Below are 24674 nucleotides of genomic sequence, written 5' to 3'. Positions count from 1 at the left end.
GGCAGAACATGGGCAAGACTCACAAAGGGTGAAAGGCCCCAGATGGGCTGAGACCTGTCTGATGGGGAGGGGGCATCCACATGACAGATATCTCCTAAACCAGAACGTGAGCAATGATTCATTGCCACCATCTCACAGCCTCTGGGATCCTGTCTCTGAGGCTTGTGTGACCTTGGGCAAATCTCCAGGCTTCTTCTTCCCCATCTGGAAAAGTGAAGGGTTTGGATGGGATTATTCCTGAGGTCCCTTCCTGCTCCAAGTCCTATGATCCTCCTGACCCTGAGTCATCAGGCAAAGCTTAAATTGGGCTCAGCACATTCTGCTGAAAGAGGCAGTAACATGTGTGATGCTTTAGAAAGAATTTGAGCCAAGCTACTTACAATGGTGGGGAAGAAAAGAGTTGGCACTTAAAGGGATAAACCCTCTGCCTCCCAAAAAAATTCATTGGGGGTCACCTGCTTCTGCTGCATTTGGCCAGAGGACCCCCAGTACCCAGAAGGGCCTCCCAGACTTCTGGGGGAAGGGCTGTCCTTCCAGGTCACATGAAGCCCTTCTCCATTCGGCTCCAGCCAGTGTCCCTTTCCGGCGGAGGGTGAGCTGCTTCCCCCAGCTCAGTGATGTTCCTGGAGTTGGAGGAGCCATCAGCCCATCCTTTGTGCCATCCAGCCCAACCCAAGTCACAGGAGCCTTGGTTCTGAAGCTCAAAGGGACATAAGTCCATCCCCTCCCTCCCCATACCTTCTCCTTGATAAGAAAAGCCAGAGTGGGGCAGTGGCTTGTGATCAAGCTGGGATTTCAGCCCCAAGCCTCCTACCCGCCTTCAGGGCTCATTCATTCCTCTGATCCCAGCTCTCCCTTCAGGTCTCTGCTCAGGTCTGGTCTGCTTCAGAAATCCCGACTCATGACACTATAGCAATATGGCATTTTGGGTAGCACGTCCAGTGAGTAGCCAGTCTAGTCCTTTGTGTGGCCTCATAGGACCTTGTAGATGAATGAACAATGGGGCTGCACCATGAGGATGTGGGGTCTCTGGTATGCAGTATAGACTTGAACTGGGCTCTCTCTACAGGCTCCCACTAGACAATCTTCTGTACAACATGGCGGTGGGGCTAGCCAGGCAAGGGAACATGGTCCTTTCTGTCCTCCTTCCTTCCACAGTATGAGGGGGAAAAGCAAGCATTTCACAGCCGTCTCTCTCTCTGTCACCATCCTCACTTTCCACAGTCTGACACATGTCAGGGGGCTAGATGGGAGCCATAGGACCTGTCTTCAAATCTCCATTCGGCTGCTTTCCTCCTGTGTGACCCTGGAAAGATCGTTTTAACTCTCCCGCTCTCCATTTTCTCACCTGTAAAGTCAAGAGTTGGACTGGGTGACTTCTTGATCCCCTTCTGGTTCTAACAGAGAGGTCCCATGACTTTTGAACCTGATATCAATATTTCCAAGTGAGTCATTTCCCAGAAACATTCACAGAGTGTAGAATGACTTCCTGAGGAAGTGACAAGCTCCGGTTCTGCCGCTGGCAGGAATGAGACTCTGCAGACCAACAGTCCTGGGAAAGAGTCTTCTTGCCCAGAGGGCTTTTTGACCCAGCACACTCCACATTCCGCTCCTTTGGTTTTTGTTTTCACTTTTTAAGTATCTAATCTTCCAATCCTGACCCATTTTCCAGTTTAAAAAGTTCAGTTTCCCTACTACGGAATGCTAATGAAAAGGAACCTGGAGGTTTTAATTAGCAATAATTGTACCTATTTACATTTCTATGGGGCTGGAAGATTTACAAAGCACTTCCTCCCACAAACCTGGGAGGGCAATTTTCCAAGTATTATCTACATTTTACTGGGAAGAGAACTTGCTCAAGGTCACACACCTAGGGAATGGCAGAACTTGCCTGTGAACTTGGGTCTCCTGGGACCAAGACCCACGATGACAAGCCTGGGGCGGTGGAAAGAAAGAATGTGGAGTCAGAGAATCTGGTTTGGGGCTCCAACAGCCCCTGGCTGCATGACATCGGGCAAGTCCTGTCACAGCTGTGTGCCTCAGTTTCCTCATATGTAAAATGAGGGGGTTGGGCTCAGTGGCCTCAAAAGTCCCTTCCACCTCAAAGCCATGATTCTAGGAGATGAGGGGTAGGGTGGGACAGTGGGGAAAGCACTGACCTAGATCCAAATGCTGGCCCTACCATTCACCAGCTAAGTGACGTTAAGCAAGTGGTTTAACATGCTCTGAGTCTCAATTTCCTCATCCAGATATGAGAGATTAGATTAGTTGGACACACACACACACACACACACACACACACACAGCAAGAGGGAGAGGGAAATCAGGGAATCATCTCATTAACTCATCGTTAAGTTTGAAGAAGGACAAATGACTTTTGCTCCCCCTCCCCCGTAGTGTTTTCCTTTGGAGATTGTCTGCCTCAGATGCTTACCAGTTCTGTGACCCTGCACAAGTGACTTAACCTCTCTATGCCTCGATTTCCTCATCCCTCATAAAGTGAGGGTAATAATGGTACCTGTGCCCCAGGTGATAAGGGCCAAAGGCTAACACCTGTACAATATTGTGCAGCTCTTACTCCCTATAGAAATATTAACTCTTCAGAATCAGGAGAACATTGTACACAGTATCAACAACATAGTGCGATGTTCGACTGCAATAGACTTAGCTCTTCTCAGGAATACAATGATCCAAGACAATGCCAAAAGACTCATGAGGGAAAATGCTCTCCTCGTCCAGAAAAAGAACTATGGAGTCTGAATGCAGATTGAACCTAATGCTAATTTTACTTTTTTTTCTTTCTTGAGGTTTTTCCCTTTTGTTCTGATTCTTCTCTTACAACATGACTAATGTGGAAATATGTTTAATGTGAATGTACATATATAACCTATATCAGATTGCTTGCTGTCTTAAGGAGGGGGGAGGAAAGAGAGGGAGGGAGAAAAATTTGAGACAGCCTTGAGGAACATGAAGACCCAGAGTTCTGGGGTATGATGTCATCAGTGGCATCAGACTCATGTAGAAACAGGGGCCACTAATGCATCTATGAAAGTCTCTACGGGCTGCATGCTGACTTAGCTTCAAAATGTGATTTTAGCTGTGTTTTCTTGTATTTTTATTTATCTTGTTAAATATAGTATTTCCCAACGACATTTTTTCCATTTTATTTTTAATTTTTCTCAATGACATGTAAAGATATTTTTGAGTTCCAAATTTTTCTCCCACCCTCCCCTCTCTCCCCCCTCCCAAGGCCAGCAAGCAATTTGATATGGGTTATACATTACTATCATGATAAACATATTTCCACATTAAACAGAACAAAAAAACTCCAGAAGAACGAATAAACAAGAAAATTTTTTTAAAAAGCAACAACAAAAGTGAAAATAGTATGCTTCAGTCGGCATTCTGACTCAATAGTTCTTTTTCTGAATGTGGAGAGCATTTTCCACCATAAGTCTTTTGGCATTATCTTGGACCATTGTATTGCTGAGAAGAGTTAAGTCTATCACAATTGATCATCACAAAATGTTGTTGATACTGTGTACAATGTTCTCTTGGTTCTTTTCATTTCACTTAGCATCAATTCATGTAAGTCTTTCCAGGTTTTTCTGAACTCCATCTGCTTATCATTTCTTACAGCACAATAGTATTCCATTGCATTCATATACCACAACTTGTTTAGCCATTCCCCAATTGATGGACATCCCCATAATTTCTAATTCTTTGCTACCACAAAAAGAGTAGCTATGAATATATTTGTACATGTGAGTCTTTTTCCCTTTTTTATAATCTCTTTGGGATATAGACCTAGTAATGGTACTGATGGGTCAAAGTGATAGCCTTTTTTTTTTTTTTTTTAGTGAGGCAATTGGGGTTAAGTGACTTGCCCAGGGTCACACAGCTAGTAAGTGTTAAGTGTCTGAGGTCGAATTTGAACTCAGGTACTCCTGACTCCAGGGCCAGTGCTCTATCCACTGCACCACCTAGTTGCCCCAGTGAACTCTTTTTTTTTTTTTTTTTTAGTGAGGCAATTGAGGTTCTTTTTTGTTGTTGTTTGTTTTTTAGTGAGGCAATTGGGGTTAAGTGACTTGCCCAGGGTCACACAGCTAGTAAGTGTTAAGTGTCTGAGGCCGGATTTGAACTCTGGTACTCCTGACTCCAGGGCTGTTGTTCTATCCACTGCACCACCTAGCCTCCCCAAAGTGATAGCCTTTTGAACATGGTTCCAAATTGCTCTGCAGAGTGGTTGGATCAGTTCACAGCAATGCATTAGTGTTCCAATATCCCCACATTTTCTCCAACATTGATAATTTCTCTTTTTTGTCATATTAGTCAATTTGATAGGTGTGAGGCGGTACCTCAGAGTAGTTTTAATTTGCATTTCTCTAATCATTAGTGATTGAGAGCATTTTTTTTCATATAGCTGTAGATAGTTTTAATTTCATCATCTGAGAACTGATTGTTCCTATCCTTTGACCATTTCTCAATTGGGGAATGACTTATATTCTTGTATATTTGATTCAGTTCTCCATATGTTTTAGAAATGAGGCCTTCATCAGAAATACTGGCTGAAAAGATTGTTTCCTAGCTTTCTGCTTTCCTTCTAATATTCTTTACATTGGTTTTGTTTGTGCAAAAACTTTTGACTTTAATGTAGTCAAAATGACCCACTCTACATTTACAAGGTTCTCTGTCTCATCTTTGGTCATAAATTCTTCCCGTCTCCACAGTTTGGACAAGTAATGTATTCTTTTCTTTTCTAATTCGCCTGTGGTATCACCCGTTATATCTTGTACCCATTTTGACTTTACTTTGTTGTATGGTGTAAGATGTTGGTCTATGCCTAGTCTCTGCCATACTATTATCCAGTTTTCCCAGCAGTTTAAAATAGTGAGTTCTTACTCTGGAGGCTAGAGTCTTTGGGTTTATCAAACAGGAGATTGCTTTATTCATTTACTGCTGTGCTTTGTGTGCCTAATCTAATCCATGGATCCTCCTCTCTATTTCTTAGCCAGTACCAAATAGTTTTGATGATTGCTGATTTATAATATAGTTTTGTTTGGTTTTGGTTTTGGTTTTTTAGTGAGGCAATTGGGGTTAAGTGACTTGCCCAGGGTCACACAGGTAGTAAGTGTTAAGTGTCTGAGGCTGGATTTGAACTCAGGTACTCCTGACTCCAGGGCCAGTGCTCTATCCACTGTGCCACCTAGCTGCCCCTATAATATAGTTTTAAATCTGGTACAGCTAGGCCACCTTCCTTTGCATTTTTTTTCATTAATTCCCTTGATATTCTTGACCTTTTGTTCTTCCATGTGAATTTTGTTTTTTCTAGTTCTATGAAATACTTTTTTGGTAGTTTGACTGGTACAGCACTTGTGGGAAACGTGGGCCCCACCCCTCAAAAGTTTAAAATGCTAATATCCACAAACAGGGGTGGGGCTCCTCCCAGTCTAAAAAGGGGCTGCCTCCCCTCTGCTTCCCCAGTGAACCAAATCACATGATGATGGAAACCCCAGGCTGGTTACCTGTGGGAGGAGTTTAGAAGGCTATCTCTGTGTCACCTCCCCCCATTGGCTACACTGCATTCTAATTGGCTAATTTTGGGCACCAGTGTCTTGGTTCAAAGATTGTAATTGGGGAAGAAGGGAAGGGCCAGCTGTGTTAAAGGATAAAAGGGCTCAAGGGCCCATGTTTCACCCCCATTCCATTAGGGAATAACCCATTCTCTCGAGAATGTAAATAAAGACCTTTGATACTTCTCCAAACCTGAGTCCCAGAAATTTTTAAATGGGATTTCTCAAAGCACTGAACAAGTAACTTAATTTATGTAGAATTGTCATTTTTATTTTATTAGCACAGCCTACTCATGAGCAATTTATATTTTGTTTTGGTATGTTGTCTCATTATTGTCATTCTCTTGGATGAAGTTATTGATTGATTCTATGATTTGTTCTTTGACCCACTCATTCCTTAGGATGAGATTATTTAGTTTCCAATTCATTTTTGGTCTATCCTTCCATGGCCTTTTATTACACACAATTTTTATTGCGTCATGGTCTGAAAAGGATGTATTTACTATTTCTGCCTTTCTGCATCTGACTGTGAGGTTTTTATGCCCTAACACATGGTCAATTTTTGTGTATATGCCATGTACTGCTGAGAAAAATGTATATTATTTTCCATCCTCATTCAGTTTTCTCCAGAGTTCTATCATATTTAATTTTTCTAAAATTCTATTCACTTCCTTAATTTCTTTCTTATTAATTTTGTGGTTAGATAGATTTATGTAGTTCTGAGAAGGGGAAGTTGAGGTCCCCCACTAGTATAGTTTTGCTATCTATTTCTTCCTGTAACTCACTTAACTTTTCTCTAAGAATTTGGATGCTGTTTCCCCTTAAGTTTTTTTTTTTAAATATCACATCAGAATCCCCTTATACCTACACTTTCTATCTGTGTGTACTCCTCCTATCTGCCTTAATAAAGATACAATTCTCAAGAGTTACAAATATCTTCTTTCCATGTAGGGTTGCAAACATTTTAACTTTATTGAATTACATGTTCCACCACCACCACCACCACCACCACCACCACCCCGCTTTTTTTTCCTTTTCATGTGTCTCTTGAGTCTTGTTTTTGTAGACTGAATTTTCTGTTCAGTTCTGGACTTTTCATTAAGAAAGTTTTAAAGTCTCCTATTTCATTGAATATCCATCTTTTCCAATGAAAGATTATGTTTTCTTCTTCCTCTCTTCTTTGGTTTATAAAATCCTTTTAAGGTTCAGTTCTGCTCCTGGGGTACAGTATGCACTGTCCGGAGCTTCTTTTGCTGGGGGTCAGGGGCCGAGTCACCATCTTTCTGTTCTGAGGTGTCAGCAGCTTGTGACTTCTCACTGCACAGGAGTGGCGCAGCTTAGCTGGGCTTGTTGGGTAGCCATTACCCCAATTTGTAGATTGCCTTATGTGTTGGGGCTGGAGGTCTCACAACTAGCCTGCTGTGGTACTAGCTTGCTGTGCTAGGACTGTGGGTCCTCAGCTGCTAATCTGTGCTGTGACTATGAATCCTTTGTTGGCTTGCCCTGATGCCCTCTGCAGTGAGCTCTGCTCCTCTTTTACCCAGATGAAACAGACCTTTCCTGAAGATCTAGGTTTTCTTAAATCGGAAGATTGTTTCACTCTTTTTTTTTTTGCAGGTTTTACAGCTCTAGAATTTGTTGAGGCTAAATTTAATGTTGTTTCTGAATGAAATTTGGGAGAGCTCAGGCAGCTTCCTGGTTTCACCCCAACATCTTGGCTCTGCCTCCCTCCCAATGACATTTTTTTTGGGTGAGGCAATTGGGGTTAAGTGACTTTCCCAGGGTCACACAGCTAGTAAGTGTAAGGTATCTGAGGCTGGATTTGAACTCAGGTCCTCCTGACTCCAGGGCCAGTGCTCTATCCACTGCGCCACCTAGCTGCCCCTCTCCCAATGACATTTTAATTTGGGCTGCAGTTGAGAATATTAGGGGTAGAGAAGAGAGAGAGAGAACCAAGAGAAAGATCAGTGTCCTAAAACACACAGAGAAAAGGGAGTATCCAGGAATAAAAAGTCATCAGTTTATCAGCTGCTGCAGAGAGGAAAATAATGGAGGAATAAGAAAATACCACCAATATGGCAACTGAGAGACTGTTGGAAACCTTGGCAAGAGCTCTGAGTGATAAGGTCAGCAGACAGATTGAAAAGGGTTGAGGAGAGGGAGGGAGGGAAGGAAGGAAGGAAGGAAGGAAGGAAGGAAGGAAGGAAGGAAGGAAGGAAGGAAGGAAGGAAGGAAGGAAGGAAGGAAGGAAGGAAGGAAGAAAGGAAGGAAGGGAGGGAGGGAGGGAGGGAGGGAGGGAGGGAGGGAAGGTAACTCCACTTGGGCTACTCCCATAGAGCTTCCAGCTGCTTCCACTACTAGAGACTTGCTGCTGGCTCCAGCTCATTTAACCTTTCCCCTTCCTTTTCCTTCCCTCTTTTACTTCCTCAAACCTGTCTGCCTACATTCAACGAGGCTAGAAAGATCAGCAGTGGTTTCCAGCTACAGACAGAGAAAATAGCAGCCTCGTGGCCTGGTTTCCTGGGGCTCCCAGACCTGAGTCAGCTTTGCTTCTGAGGACCAAAGGTTATTTTTAGGTTGGTGGAGGCCTGTTGGGCTGGGAGGGTGCAGACGGAATCTCAGCCCCCTGGCCATTCCTGCCTCCAGGCACTTTCTCAGGTTGTTCCCCTCTCCTATAGTGACATCCCTTTACCAGTCCTCCCCTTTGTTCATCCACATCTGATTTTCCTTTGAGACTCATTTCAAATCCTCTCCTCCTGCCCCTTCCCCACCCCTTCAGGAAGCCTTGGTCTCCCCTTCCTCTAAACATCCATCTTCACCCTTAATCTCTTTGGAAAGAATATTCAAATCCTATTCTGTTGTTTACTAGCTCTGGACCCAGCATGTGACCTCTCCTGTCCTCAGTTTCCTTATCTGTAAGATGGGGAGATGGACAAAAATGAGGATGAAAGGTTAGTCAGCTGGACAATGGTCAGAGGAAGGCAGCTAGGAGAGTTAAAAGCCTCCTCTAGGTGCAATTGGAGTGTTTTGTCTGGAGAAGACTCAGGATGGGTGAGGAAGTTGTTGTTAAGTCCTGGATACCCATCACAGGAAGAAGTATCTGACTTCTAGGCTTGGTCCCAGGGAGCACCGGACCTGACACATAGTCAGCCATTTATGAATGCTTGTTGACTGACTCACTGGGGGCAGTGGGGGGAAAGTTGCAAAGAGGAAAAACTGGCCTGTATCTAAGGAAAGGCACTCCCAAATGTGACGGGCTGTCTTTGGAAGTAGTGAATTCCTCACTCCCTGGAAGGGTCTATAGGCAGAAGCCAGATGATTGTGAGAAAATAATTATTAGTAATGGATTTTGAGGGGGACCCAGGGACCCAGTTCGAGTTGGATTTCTCTAACTCCCCACTTCAGAGATCAGTATTAGGAGGGAGGTCAAGGCAAATCCAAGGAATGGAGATAAGACTCTTTGTGTCCAGGCCAGTGAAGTGAGGGGATTAAAAACCACCCCTAGGGGCAGCTAGGTGGCACCGTGGATAAAGCACCGGCCCTGGATTCAGTGCCTGCTTAGACTTGTCAGTCTTAGGTGGTCTCTGTGTTTATGGTATCTCTTTACTTAGATAGGGTTTCTAGGTATCTCGTCATCTAACTTAAACATTTCAGTTATTGATGACCAGTTAGGGTCTCTGTGTCCTGTCACCTCAGGCATAAGTGTTAGTTAATGGTAGCCTCAGTCTCTAGGTAACAACAAACCAGAGTTTGGATTCTTATCTATTAGGTGCTGTTGACGAGGGCCTAGATTTGAGGCTTATTAATCTCCTTTCAGGGCTGGGGTCTTCAGGTTATCTATTAGCCCCTCTTAGAGTTCAGGTCTTAATTATACTAGATCTCGGATTTGTCTGTTAACCCTTCCTGCTCCTCCATGAAGGATACTTTACCGGTTAAACCAGAAATGGAAAAGAAACAGCTTATTAAGCTTTGTCACACCAGATACAAAACTCACTTTAATTTATCATGGGAACCTTTGGGGCCTAGGTATGGTTCCTTTAACTATCAAATGCTGAGGGAGTTAAAATTAATCCTAATGAACAAAAGCCCCAATGATTTACCCGGCTATTGTGGAGTAGATTAACAAACTTTGAGACTATGCCCAGAGAAAAGTGCCCAGCTTCTCTCTTCAAATTTGCCTCAATTCCTCTGGCTTCTCTGGCTGAGACACCACGTTGGAATGTTGTCACTGAGCACACGGAGTCCGTGGTCCCACCCCTTCTGTCAGACTCCGTTTTATTTCTGGAGGTTGAGGCTCAAGCTCTTCTCCCCTGGGACCCCACCTCTTGCTGTTCCCATGGCCAAGCCTCTTGTTCCTCCCGCCATGGTGAAGATGATGACTCTTACTCCACCCACTCCTCATGTGGCTATTAGGGTGGAGGAGCTAGATCTCTGTACTGTGTGTATACCACCCACAGACACTCCCATGGCTTCAACAGCCAAGGGGCCATCTTGTAATTCCGACCTTTCCTGCTCCCAGGCTCCTAAATCAATCTCAGGTGAAAGTCTAGTTTCAGAGAGAACAGAGAAGCTTAACACCATCCTTCCCTACAAGAGATGTTTTCTGATGGATTATGTGGCTTAGATGCCTTAAATCCTAGAGATGCACATTTCATTTGTAGTCATTTTGTTAATCAATCTTGATCAGAAATAAAGAGGTATTTTGCACAGCAGAGTCCAGGATGGAATGCCTTGAGTACAGAAAGGAAAAAAAGAAATGGACAAGAAGCAAGTGCCAAATACCACAAACTCTGAGGAAACAAACACAATTCAAAGTATTTTAGCTTCTCTACAGTAAATATCCAGAAATTTTCAGCCAAGTGGCTGAGACTCACCATCAGTCTTCATGAATCTGGTAATACTGCCATAAGCAAAGGAATACTTTGCAGGAGTGTCGGACAAGTCAGCGAGACCTTAGAGAGAGATTTGGGAGGTTTAGAAGCTCCCAGAGGGGGCAAAACCAAAACAGTTCTAGATTCCCTCAAAGGAATAATGCTAGCGAGCAAACCCAACTCTGAATGTCCAACTCAAATGCTGCCTAAAGGTTCTTTGGGGGTGATTGTATCTACATTTGGAATGAATAGGTTTTTATCATCATGGGGATTGTTGTTCTTTTAAAATTGTGTTTCAACTTTTATATTAGAAAGTGCTCTGATTTTTCACGAAGAGAAAAACTTCTGCTAGTGCACACTACAGATAAACATATGGATTGTATAGACTTATCTTATACATAAAGGATTCGTGGACAGAGTACATTGATTCCCAAGGTAATGTGATTTTAATTATTGATGGAAATCATATAGTAATGAATAATGTTCTTAGTCATTCACATTTGTCATTTACTTTCTATGTGATTGTACTTATATACTTGTAGTATTGTTTGGAATTATTGTATGTTGTAACTACATTCTGGGTCAAATTCACATTTTTTTGCTATCATATTATCCTAAATAGTTACATCCATATGAGGCTTTGATCATTGGAACTTACTATTTAAGATATTATGGGGGGGCAACTAGGTGGTGCAGTGGATAAAGCACCGGCCCTGAATTCAGGAGGACCTGAGTTCAAATCTGGCCTCAGACACTTGACACTAGCTATGTGACCCTGGACAAGTCACTTAACCCTCATTGCCTGTAAAAAAAAACCAAACAAGATAATTATGGGGATGTGTGATCATCAGAGGAATACTGCATTACTCCTGACACAGTGAGTCTTGGTGCCATGATCCTGAGAGGCTTGGCATGAATAAATAGCAGGTGGCGAACTGTCTGGGAAAGGCTGGGAGAAATTCTTTGGCAAGAGCTGAGGTAGGGTTCTCCTGACTTAATTTCCTCAATATGGAGTGGAAGCACATCCCACCTAAGCTGAATTTGAGCCTGATTCAATACACCTGGCTGTCTGCAGAACTTTTGCCTGGAAATGTCATGAAATTTGGGAAAGATTTATCCTTTCTTACTATTCTTACTATTCTTTTTGGGTAACTTCCCTGTAATCATCTCAAATGTCATATGATGAACACAGTATTGGATTTAGAATTGGCATCTGTTACCAGCTATGTTAGATTCTTTAATTTCTCATAATAGCATGGGGATAATTGGGCAAATGATGCAAAGAGTGATGACACCAGGATATGAATCCTTTTCTTAGTTAATATCACAATTGTCTCAGTCCTGTATTAAAGGAGGGTATATCAGTATGACTTGTGGACTCTTTTGCAAATGCCTTAGAGAGACATCCACTTTTGTTAGAAGTTATTACAGCTGAAGTAAATCTGGCAACTTTTATATGATTTTGTTTTTGTATTAGAATACAAATTATAAATAGGAGTCTGAAATTCCTTAGTGGAATTCTCATCCTCCAGATGGGGGATTGAAATAATGTTCTACTTTTTGTTTTTATTCCATCTGAGCTCCATATGAAACAACTGGATGATCTATAATTGTAAAATCTCTAAAAGGTTTCAAATTTCATTAGACATGTTTTTGAACTAAATTTCATTGTTTGATTTGGTTATTGGCAACGTTATTTAAAGTTGTATTAAGACCAATTTTGTAGTAGACTTTCCAGCTGAGATTTTCCAGCTGAGGAAGAACTTCTAACAAACCTGGGAAAGACTTCTCTGCAATCACACCTGAGACCACACCTGGAATACAGAGCTACGTCAAGATGGACATCTCAAGAATCCTCAGTAGGAGATGAAACTTCCAGAGACTTAGACATTTTTCTTTTTGTTTTCCTTTTCCCTGTTGTATACACTATTTGTAATGTCTCCTTCCTAAAGGGGACTGCCCCCTTTAGTTTTGTCAATGTGTCACTCATTTTTGTTTCTTTTTATTCCCCTACACATTGTTAACCATTATAAGCCCCATAGTTAATATTAATTTGATTCTTTGAGGAAAGTTTCTTGTATATATCTCTTTTGTTTTGTTTTTGCGGGGCAGTAAGGGTTAAGTGACTTGCCCAGGGTCACACAGCTCGTAAGTATCAAGTGTCTGAGGCCAGATTTGAACTCAGGTCCTCCTGAATCCAGGGCAGGTGCTTTATCTACTGCGCCAACTAGCTGCCCCAAGGAAACATTGTTTCTCAATGAGTCAGATGTGAGAAAATAATTATTAATAATGGATTTTGAGGGGGACCCAGTTCTAGTTGGATTTATCTAACTCTCCCCACTTCAGAGATCAATGTTAGGAGGGAGGTTAAGGCAAGTCCAAGGAATGGAGATAAGACTGTGTCTAGGCCAGTGAAATGAGGGGATTAAAAACAGGGGTCTTGCTCTCTTTCTTTCTGGGACTCTCTTTAACTTACCTTGAGCACTCTCCTCTCCCCTTTGGCTCAATACACTGGCTATGTAATTGCTTAGACCTACAAGCCTATGACTAGTGAGGAAGTTAGGGAAATGCCATGTGGTCAATTCTTTACTAATATTGAATATACTTTGGGGCAGCTAGGTGGTGCAGTGGATAGAGCACTGGCCCTGGATTCGGGAGGACCTGAGTTCAAATCCGGCCTCAGGCACTTGACACTTACTAGCTGTGTGACCCTGGGCAAGTCACTTAACCCTCATAGCCCCACAAAAAAAAAAATAAATAAATAAATAAAAAGATCAGTCCTGTCAGGCAGGACTTGAGGTTTAGAGTTCTTGACTCCAAGACCAGTTCTCCGTCCGCTGCACCAGAGCACTTCAGACGATCACTCATGTTAATTGATAAGTTTCAGGAAAGTCCAAAGCAAAGAAATAAATCAACAGCCAATGCAGCTTCATGCTGGCTGATCAGCACTTTCTAAATGAGCTGGGAGCTCTCGAGGGTGGGACTGCTTCCATTTTACCTTTTTTGTCCCTGGCATCTGCAGACTCTTCCTTCAGAAACGTTGGCCAAGTTCAGTCAACTCCAGATCTTGGACTGATTTTTTCCTCTGGTTTTATCTTTTTTCAACAGATGCAGGGATTGAAAAGACACGCTGAACATCTTTGTTTGCAGACGGACAGACCACCATGGACCAGCCTCTGACTGTGAGTTCTCTGGTATGTCACCCATCCATATGGTTGATACGGTATGATACCCATTAAGTTCTTTTTAAAAAGGTGACCATGCACACTCAAACACAAAGACTTTTACTCACATTCTCTCACACTCACAAATATCCTCACATACTCTTTCTCTCTCTTACACACTCACAAACACAAAGACTTTTACTCACATTCTCTCACACACTCACAAATATCCTCACATACTCTTTCTCTCTCTTACACACTCACAACACAAAGACTTTTACTCACATTCTCTCACACACTCACAAATATCCTCACATACTCTTTCTCTCTCTTACACACTCACAACACAAAGACATTTACTCACATTCTCTCACACACTCACAGATATCCTCACATACTCTTTCTCTCTCTTACACACTCACAAACACAAAGACTTTTACTCACATTCTCGCACACACTCACAAATATCCTCACATACTCTTTCTCTCTCTTACACACACTCACAAACACAAAGACTTTTACTCACATTCTCACACACACTCACAATATACTCAATGTTCTTTCTCTCTTTTATACACACATTTACTCATTCTCAAACACACATATATTCACATACTTTGTCTCTTACACACACAGACATTTACTCACATTCTCATACACACTCACACTATACTCAATACTCTGTCTCTTACACACAATTTACTCATTCTCAAATATACATATACTTACATTTTTTTTTTTGGTGAGGCAATTGGGGTTAAGTGACTTGCCCAGGGTCACACAGCTAGTAAGTGTTAAGTGTCTGAGGCTGGATTTGAACTCAGGTCCTCCTGAATCGAGGGCTGGTGTTCTATCCACTATGCCATCTAGCTGCCCCCATATACTTATATACTTTGACATTTATTCACATTCTCACACACACAATATATACTCACATACTTTCTCTGTCTCTTACACACACACACACACACACACACACACACACACACACACACCCCTGTGGCCATTACTTGCTTGGGGGCGGCCTAGCAGAGGCCTCTCTGTAGCCACCTGCCACTCTCCTCACCTCCTCCTTTGAGGAAGTGATAAATAACAGCCACCGCCTCATTAGGACTAAAAATAGCTGGGCTGCTCTGTGCAGGCCAGTGCTTTGCATGAGGCTGGCTGGTCATGGGAGGAAGGCCAATGAGGGGCACTCTGGGTAGAATTGGCTTCTGTCTGCTAAAGCAAGTGCTGGATATGTGTATCATTGGGCCCAATGGGCTAAGTTGATTCGTGTTTGCCAAGTTAGGCCCATCAGGAGGCGTCCAGCCATCCAAGGACCACTTGGGCTGCTCCCCAGCCCACCTTGGGGCCACTTTTCCAAATGGGGAACCTGGAATCTTTCCGGGGAAAGTTCAGTTGCCAACACCCTCAGAAACATAACAAAGCATCGTCATGGTGCCGCTGCCCGAGACAAGACTGGGTTCACTCACTTTCATTTCTCCTCCCAGAAAATGCCTCATTCTTCTTTTATTGAATCTCTAGTTTCTCTTTGAAGGGATGACTGACTTCCTGCCCATGCCCAGCCTGCAAGCTTAGATGAGGATGTTATGTAGAAGGAAGAAACGCTTTTTAATGTAGAGCTTGGCAAGAGGCAAGCAGACGTAATAGAAAGATCGCCCCATTTAAAGTCAAGACAAACCTGGGTTTGCATCTTCTCTCTGATTCTTGATAGTTGTATGGCCTTAGATGAGTCACCTTTACTCTGAGCCTCGATTTCCTCGTCTGTAAAATGGTGATCATCATATCTGCTTGATTCACTTCTCAGGGTTATTGCGATGCTCGAATGATACAGGATTGCTCCTCAGGACTCTGGATAAACTTTTTGAGGGCAAGGCTATGGCTTTTTTTGAACTCATTTATTCTTTTCAGTGATCAAAAGCCTATGGTCTACTCCTTCCTCTTCCTCTTGACCCCACTGGATAAAGAAAAACCTAAACTTGCAACCACTATACTCAAGCAAGACAATTCTTCATGTGGCCCCATCAAACACATTACAGTGCCTCTTGAACCCTGAGTCCACCTCCCTCTGCCAGGGGCTGGGCAGCAGATGTGCTTTCATTTTTGTTTCTGCATCCCCTCATCCAGAGAAGAGGATGAAAAAGCAGACTACAAAAAGTGTTTTCTCAGTACCTTAAGGTCCCATATAAATATCAGAGGGAAAGGTCTTAGTGCATTAGGGAGGCCTGTTTCTGGGTGTCTGCAGCTCCTCAAACAGGAAGGATTGTGGGGTACCAACTACTAAGGTTCTATGTCACAAAGTAGGGAGAGGAAGGAAAGAAATTGCATTTGTTTGTTTGGGTTTTTTTGTTTTACTTTTGCGGGGCAATGAGGGTTAAGTCACTTGCCCAGGGTCACACAGCTAGTAAAGGTCAAGTGTCTGAGTCCGGATTTGAACTCAGGTCCTCCTGAATCCAGGGCCTGTGCTTTCTCTACTGTGCTACCTAGCTGCCCCCCCACCCCAAGAAATTGCATTTATTAAACACCAGCTATGCTACCTGCCAGGCTCTGTGCTAAGCACTATACAAATATCTTCACAACAACCCTTGGGGTAGATACTCTTATTATCCACATTTTACAGATGAGGGAAACGTAGACAGAGACTGAAGGGTCACACAGCTAGGAAGTGCCGGAGGCTAGATTTGAACTCAGAGCTGATTCTAGGCCCAGACTTTCTCCTCTGCGCTACTTGGGTGCCCAGTATAGGCAGCAGGGTGTCAGAAAGAGCAATCGATTTGGGGTCAGAGGACCCAGGTTCAAACCGAGCTCAGCCAATCACTGTGACCTTGGGCCAGTCTCGGCCTCTCTGGGACAGTTTCCTCATCTCTGAAAAGGGAGAATTTCTGAGGTTCCTCAGAGCTTTAGCTCTTTGGTCCCAGGAGGAGGAGGCTCAGAGGACTTCCCTAAAATGGCATGAGACCTTCAAAGAATTCCAGCAGGTGTGGAGATAATAACCATCCCAGGGATGAAGAGAAGAACACCAACAAATAGAGCATGCTTCACACGTAGCTCTTAATCTCACAACAGCCCTGTGAGATAAGGGACCCATTTTACACATGAGGAAACTGAGGCTCAAAGAGATTAAATGCCTTGGTCACACAGAATTAGGAAATGTCAGAAGTGGGATTTGAACCCAGGCCTCAATGATTCAGTAAGTTGAGTGATTTGGGTCAAAGGAATATCCCCAAGTAAAGAACCCTTCCCGGATCCCTATTTAGGGGGACTCATAACCAGTATTTAGTAAATATTTAGTGAACCCTCTGGAGCTCTTAGGTATCATATTTATCTTCTACTGGGACAGATTTTCAGAGGAGCCAGTCAGGTTTAACTAGTGTGGACCATTGGTGCTTTGTACCAGAGAATAAACATTTAGGAGTAGCACTTCCTCACCACAATAGTTTGGTTTTTTTGTTTGTTTGGTTGGGTTTTTTTAGCACACGCCACCTCCTCCTTTTTTTTTTTCCTCCTTATCTTTTATGTGGCCTCAGACTACCAGTCCCTGGGTCCCTCATTCTGGGCTCATCTTTTCATGCTTCTTCCTCTCCCTTCTTCTCCCTTCTCTTGGGAACTGAGAGGTTGAGGAGTGTTGGCCAGGTGAGACACCAGAGGGACCACTCCGTCTCATGCAGACTGTCTTCCTCTCTCCTCCTCCCCAGTGTTTTGTCTTGGTTGTAATAATACCTGGTTAAGACACATTCCCCTGGAAAGTAAGCCCTGAGGGAAGGGGCTGTTTCCCCTTTTTTGTCCTTAAATCTTTGGGGCCAGACAGAGTCCTTACATGGTCAATTCTTAGTAAAGGCTTATTGGGTCAGATTGGACTGGAAGTTCTATGTGGCCACCAAGTTGTTGCGTAGAAAGGAAAAGGAATCTTAAAGCAGGACACACAAATGTCCTCCTTTAACCGTCACAAACAGTGATGAAGACACTGGCCCAGTGGAAAGTGCCTGGGCTTGGAGTTGGAGGACTGGGCTTTGCCACATAATCGCTGCTCGACCCTGAGTGAGATGCCTCCTAGCCAGAAACCAACGATCCTTTGTCGGAGCTGGGTGGGCCCCCATTCCAGGGCTGACCCCCCATCCTGCCTCACCCAGGAGAAGGCTGGCAGGTCCGTCATTGCTGGAGGCTCCCTAGCTGCCGTTCCCTTGATAAGAGATCCCTGTTGCTTTACAGAAAAAGTTAGCTGCCGGGCCGGACCACACAGACGTGTCCCTTAGTCCTGAGGAACGTGTCCGAGCCTTGAGCAAACTGGGATGCAACGTCACCATCAACGAAGACATCACTCCCCGCCGCTATTTCCGGTCCGGGGTGGAGATGGAGCGAATGGCATCCGTGTACCTGGAGGAAGGAAACTTGGAGAATGCCTTTGTCCTCTACAATAAATTTATAACGTGAGTCTTTTGTGCTTACCGCGTGGTGCACTGGGCAGCCAGAGGGGGAGGCCGGCTCCAGCCCTGGCTCTGTCAATGGCTACTTGTGCCACCCCCAGGGAAGCCTGAACAGGTCTGGGACCTCTATCCATTTTCTCTTGGAGAAAGTGGCCAGTGTGCGGTGGGGTGGCAGGGGGGTTAGGTATGGGAGGTCACCGAGCTCAGTGGGTAGACTGCTGGCCTGAGGAGGATGGAATGTAAACTGCTTGGGCTTCATTTTATCTCAGCATCCAGCATGGTGCTTGGCACATTGCCGGAGCTTCATAAAGGCTGGGTGATGGATGGATTCTCCTGGAGTCAAGTCCTGCCCCTGTGACAAGTGACTTAGCTCTGGGACCATGGATCAAAATGAACAACACCAATAATAATGACAGCGATAACCTCTAGCATTCGTTTATATAGAACTCTGAAGTTTATAAAGTGCATTTCCTGTTACCTCCTTACAACAGCCCTGGAAAGTAGGTGCTGTTATTACTCCCATCTTACTGATGAGGAAACTGAGGCAAATGAGGGAGCAGTGACTGGCCAGGGTCCCACAGCCAGCAGAGAAGGCTTAAAGAGGTTGGGCGACTTCCCCAGTGTCTCATAGCCAGTGGGCGGATGGCAAAGCAGATGGGCTTGGGTTCGGGAAGATGAGTTCAGATCCTGCCGCTGACACTGCTGTGTGACCAGCACATCACTCGGCATCTCTGAGTGTTTCCTCTGGATACATTGCATCCACTTCATAAGTTATATTGATGACAATATGTTCCATTGATGTACTTCCCCATGTGTAGCCTCGGGGAAGTCACACAGCCCAGCTGGGTCCCTGCCATTGCTGGGAGGAAGGTTCATTACGGTGTTGACTTCTGAGCTGTCTCTGGAGCCCTGCTCATCTGTTGATAGAGGCTCCTGTTTTCTGCCGATCTTCTGGGACTGGGAAGGAGGCTTGAGAAAGGGGCTGGATGAGTTCTTTAGCAACAGTCGAAAAACAAGCAGCCTCATTCCCAGCGGCTGCCAAGGAGGGCATTAAAGGGGGCCATACCTCCCCTACTCCCCTCCAGTCCAGGCTCCACGTCTCAGCCTGGCAGATGGCTTTCCCTCCCACTTGGAGGGGCTTTTTGTTGTTTTATCGTCCCACCCCCTGCCTCAGGGCACAGGCCTTTTTCAATCCTTTGGGGGTTGTGAGGCCAAAATTACAAGTTGATAAAATCTTGTTGACATCTCTGTTCTGTGCATTCCTAAGGAAGTGGGAAAGAGGCACCTCAGCCTGGGGTGGGGGAGACTAGCTAGAGACCTCTGGCTCATGCCAGCACCCAGTTCATGACCTTGGCCTTGTTCTAACCCTTCCCTTTTGAGCTGAGCCGACTAGTCTAATGTCTTAGCAAATCCAGCAGAGGAAAACCAGGCAGGAACAGGAAGGAATGAAGCATCTCATGTATGAAAAATATACTCTTCCTTTCTTCAAGGATGTCATCTACCTAATGTTGCCATGTAACACAAAAGGTCTCCTTTTCCCTCTTCCAGACTGTTTGTAGAGAAGCTGCCCAGTCACCGAGACTATCAGCAGTGCGCAATCCCAGAAAAACAGGACATCATGAAGGTACACAGGGTGGGGGTAGGGAGCTGCCGGGCAGCAGGCTCCCCTGCCCTGCTTTTGCTGCCTCCTTTCCCCCATCCCCATCACTTTCCCCACACCCCAGCCCTTCAGTCATTTCGCTTTCTCTTTGGCCACGTGGGAACCTTTACTTGGTCACTGTGGGGTAGGGGCTTCACTGACACTAACCGCACCAGGGCAGCTGATGAGGGGGCCACCCACTCAGTCACTGGATGGTGGCGAAGCCATCCTTCCATTCATTTCTTCTCAGAGAGAAGAAGCCCCGAGACCCACTCCACCAGCAAGGTGTCAAGCCTGGCATTCTGGCCATGTTGGATCACAGCCCCGGGCTCCATCCCTTGTGAGGTGGGGGTGGGGGCCATTCTAATTGTTAAGACAGCTGGAAAAATGCAGCCAATGTGCCCCGGTCAAGTCATTTTCACCCATGTGTGCCAGGCTTTAGAGCTAGAAGGGGGAGTTAGAGGGAGAGGATATTCCAGATGGGGAGGAAGAGTGTGGCGATGGGCTGGGCACTTCACTTCTTCCTCCAATGGCTTGTTGTGGTGCTGACCCCGCACAAGTGCCCTGCTCAGGAGCCCAAGCTCTGGCCGATACCACAGGGCTAGAGGAACTTTGAGGGTGGGCTCGGGGACAAGCCTAGCCCTAAATGTGCTTAGGAGCAACCCATTAGCCCCCAAGAGGTTCAGCCCCATAATGACGGCCACCAGCGGATCCCTGTTTTTCTCAAATAGCCTGATTCGCAAGACTTAGAGAGCTTATGGCTCCCCCACAGCCATGTCCTGGCTCTCTGAGGGCTGAAGTCCGCATTTGTTTTATTGTGAAAATTGCTGGACACACACCCTAGAAATCCCTTCAGTACACAGGTCAGCAGGTCAAGTGCATGTGATTCCATCAGTGCCCCAACTCCCTCCACAATACCCACAATGCCAGCACTCTCTAACCTAGCAAGTCTCCATGTGCAGCCCGAGGCTCAGACATGCAACGCTCTGTTCAGGGCCACAAAAGGGTCCGAGGTGGGATTTGAACACAGTTCTTCTTGCCGCCAGGTCCAGCATTCTATCTACTAGGTCATGCCCACAATAGAAGAGCCAGTCAGCAGTCATTTATTAGTTTTGGTTTTTTGTGTTGGTTTTTTTTTTTTTTAGTGAGGCAATTGGGGTTAAGTGACTTGCCCAGGGTCACACAGCTAGTAAGTGTTAAGTGCCTGAGGCCAGATTTGAACTCAGGTCCTCCTGACTCCAGGGCTGGTGCTCTATCCACTGTGCCACCTAGCTGCCCCTAGCAGTCATTTATTAGTTAAGCACACACTTACTATGGGCTAAACACTGGGGTAGAGATGTGAAGAAGAAAAACAGGTCGGAGTGCCAGTTCCAAGGTGTGGACAAGATGGGGGCAGGCCATCTCAGAGGGAAGCGTCTAAAGGAAGCAGGGGAGGGGAGGGGAACAGACCCAGAAAGGCTTCCTGAAGAAGGAGGGAGCGGAGCTGAGTCTTCAAGGAATCCAGGAGCCCGCTGAGGAAAGTAGAGTCTGGGCCGGTGGTTGGTATTGGGGACTTCCCAGCGAGGAAACCCTTCTACCTTCTTTACCATTTATAGTCCTAGAGAGTAGCCCCGGGGCCTGGACTTCCCCAGCAGAGGTAGGACTCGGCCCAAGACTCCCTAGCTCCAAGGCCAACTGTAACTGAAGTCTGGTTCTCATCATTTCTGCTAGTCTGTTCAACACTTCCCAAGCTGTTCCTTCTGAAGGAAGGGAGGCTCTCTCCCTGAGCCAGCCACACATACTTTTCACTTAGAATAAGCATCATGTTTTCCTTCCGGTCCTGCCGATGGCTGCTTGTCTTCATTCAAGCCCAGCTGACCTTTCTCCAGGGGCCATTTGCCTTTAAGAGAAATGCAAATTATCTACTCTGAGGAGAGGCAGTATTGCCTAGTGGGTAAAGGGCTGGCTGGAGTTCAAGTCCTGCCTATCATACATCTTTTAGGCTCTGTGACCTGGGACAACTTATTTAATGTCCTGGGGAATTTGCTGAGCTCCATCAGTGAAGGGAGTTTCCTTGAAGCCAATGAAAACTTGAGTTGAGACCCTCCATGCCCCCATCCCCAAGTTCCCTTGTCTGAACATTTTCAGATAGTCTTTTACTCAGAACCAAAATCCCCGGGCCTGAATCTTGTCTTTGCCAATCACTACCTGTTGGGGGCTTAGCAGTGCTATGGAGAGCACCTGCCAAACTTGGAGTCCCGGGTCTTGTGTTCAAATCCTAACTCTGACACTTAATTGGCTTGTGACCTTGGAGAAGTCTCTCAATCACTCTGAAAGTCAGTTTCTCTTCTTTAAAATAAGGGGTTTCACTAGATGACCTCTCTGGGATCCTAAGTCACTGCTGGGCCTCAGTTTCCTCCTCTGTACAATAAGGGATTTGAACTCAGGCTCTCAGTTCATGATCCTGTATGGTATTGTTTGGGCTCTTAAGAAAGACAGATTTATTTTGCATTTTTCCATTTGCTTTGGTCTTCCTTGACTCACTCTGCTCCCCAGCTGTTGATCTGAAAGTGTCTTCCTGAAATCAATATGTGTATGTATTTTACTGATCAATATGTGTATGTATTTTTAAAAGAAACTCAAGGAGATTGCCTTCCCAAGGACAGATGAATTGAAAAAGGATCTTTTAAAGAAATATAACGTAGAATACCAGGAATGCTTGCGAAGCAAAGTAAGTCGGACAGCTGTGTTGTTCATTGTCTTTTTTCTGCGCCGAACATTTCTTTCAATTTCATTTCTGTGTGATGCATCTCTCAAATGTCCTAGGCATTCTGATGAAAAATTAACACCATGATGATGTCAAAAGTCAATGAAAAATTCATGCCCCTAATTCTTATAGCAGAGCATCCCCCCCCCCCCCGCCCCTCCCGGGCCTGTGGTCTCGCCACGTCTCTGCTGCAGCTGATAAAGCAAAGTGTTAGAAAATGGATTTCTGGCCATGATTTAAAGTGGGCACTTTGCCCTGAGTCAGCCCACCTGGCAGGAGTACAGATGGAGCCTCTGGGTCTGAGTGGAGACAGCTCAAGGGTCAGTGGAGAAGAGAAGACAGTCCCTGGCAGACTTAGGTCAGAGGAGGAGGTTCAGAATCTTGGCTTGGGTCATTGGTGGGTCAGGATTGAACAAGGGCAGCCCCGAAGGTTGGGCATTGTGCTCTCTTTTATCACTGAATCTGGAGTCTCATGGCTGTACCCCAAGTTCTGCTGAAAATCATCCCTTCCAGCAGGGAGGGGGGCATCTTCCAGACACTTCTCTGGGAAGAAGCATGGTCCCAAACACAGGAGAGGGAGGGAGGGCGGAAGGGAGGCCCGTACTCAAGACCTCAGACTTCAGAACATGGACCCACCTTCCTTTCTTTCCCATTTTTCCAAAGGCATGTTCTGTTTTGCTTGTCTCTTTTGTTTGGTCAAGGCTCTCGAATGACATTATTGCGTGGTGCCACATCGGTATTGATTTTGGAAATGGTTGTCCCACACTTCTTAGATATAATCAACCAATTTACAGACATTTATTAAGCACCTACTATGTGCAGGATCGTTGGCTTAAAAGTACAAAAGCAAAATATTCCCTGACCTCTGGGGGCTTACAGTCTTTCAGGGGGAGATAAATGCATACATATGTAGGCATATACAAAATCAAATATATAATATGGGGAGGAGGAACATTGGCATTGGGAGGGGGATCAGGAAAAACTTCTTGTAGAAAGTGGCCTTAGAGTTGAGTACTGAAGGAAGCTGGGATTCTGAGGCGCAGGTAAGGAGGAACTAATTCCAGGTGGGAATGACTCCAAACAAAGACATGGAGGGGAGATGGAGATGAAGCATTCTAGGTGGGGAACAGCCAGGTAGGCCCATATGGCTAGACCAGAGTGTGTTAGAGGATGAGTAATGGATCATGTGGTTGGAAAGGTCAAGTCGGGGCCAGGTCCTGCAGAGCTGCAAATGCCAAGAGGATGAGTTTCTATCTGGTCCTGTAGGTAATAGAGTCATTGGAGTTTATTGAGGTGGAGTGGGGGGGGGGAGGGACGTGATCAGACCTGCTCTTGGGTAATCACTCTGGTAGCTGTGGGAGGGATAAGTGAGAGTGAGGAAGAACTCGAGACAGGTGGACCAATGAGGACACCAAACAGTCAGCCCAAGAGATGGGGCCTGAATTGTTGAGGGAAGAGAAGCCAGGCTGCTAGTGGTTGAAAAGAGAGTGAGTGAGAGGAGAAGAGGTGGGGCAGCCTGAGGCCACAGGGTCCACAGAGAGAATGCTTGGCTTTGAGTCTGAGGTTCCAAGTTCATATCCTGCACCTGCCTTACTCTTGTATGACCTGGGCAAGTCACCTCCCGAGGCTCTCCCTGGCCTTCAGGTTCCCATCTTTAAAAAGGAGAACGTTGAACTGGAAGTCTTCTAAGGCCCCTTCTAGCTCCAAATTTCAATTTAATTAATTTTTTCAACAAACATTTATTAAACGGTTACTGCATTTGAGGCACTGTGCCAAGCACTTTACAAATATTACCTCATTTGATCCTTAAAGCAATCCTGGAAGGTAGGTGTTATTGTTATCACCATTATGTAGTTGAGGAAACAGGCAGACAAAGGTTAAGTGACTTGCTCAGGACCACATGGCTAGTAAGTATCTGAGGCCAAATTTTAACTCAGATCTTCTTGATCCTGACACTGGTCTCCACGAATAAGACACTATCTCTTAGCTCTGGTCATTTTTTTTTTTTCTGGCTGGTCCCCCTGTCTAGAACACACCAGTGAACTTCCTGGCTTCCTTTAAGTCCCAACCAAAACCCTGCTTTCTACAGGAAGCCTTCCCCAACCCCTCTTGCCTTCTTTCTGTTAATTATTTTCTATTTATTTTCTATATAGCTTGCCATATGTTATATCTCTATCTATCTATCTGTATCTATACACATATACATGTACACATACATAATTCTTTACATATTGCTTCCCCCATTAGATTATAC

The 24674-nt window shown here is 45.0% G+C and overlaps 1 protein-coding gene across 7 annotated transcripts in view; it reads left to right on the top strand.

Annotated features, from left to right (window-relative positions):
• STAMBPL1 (STAM binding protein like 1) overlaps positions 1-24674 on the top strand; it is a 46061-nt gene that overhangs the window by 11075 nt on the left and 10312 nt on the right. For 6 of the 7 annotated variants that reach the window (XR_006354633.1, XM_043980286.1, XM_043980285.1 and 3 more), the window contains exons 2-5: positions 13553-13638; positions 17821-18038; positions 19584-19659; positions 22289-22384. Coding sequence is in view for 6 of the 7 variants with exons in the window: in XM_043980286.1 (XP_043836221.1) it covers positions 13609-13638; positions 17821-18038; positions 19584-19659; positions 22289-22384 (420 nt within the window). In the remaining variant the exon portion in view is untranslated. Of the gene's footprint in view, positions 1-10755; positions 10880-13552; positions 13639-17820; positions 18039-19583; positions 19660-22288; positions 22385-24674 lie in introns of all 7 variants that reach the window. The other variant, XM_043980284.1, reaches the window with a different exon arrangement.

This window comes from Dromiciops gliroides, chromosome 2, assembly GCF_019393635.1.
Source record: "Dromiciops gliroides isolate mDroGli1 chromosome 2, mDroGli1.pri, whole genome shotgun sequence".
Taxonomy (NCBI): domain Eukaryota; kingdom Metazoa; phylum Chordata; class Mammalia; order Microbiotheria; family Microbiotheriidae; genus Dromiciops; species Dromiciops gliroides.
The sequence above is the reverse complement of the archived record's forward strand: the minus strand, read 5'-3'. Positions and strand labels throughout refer to the sequence as shown.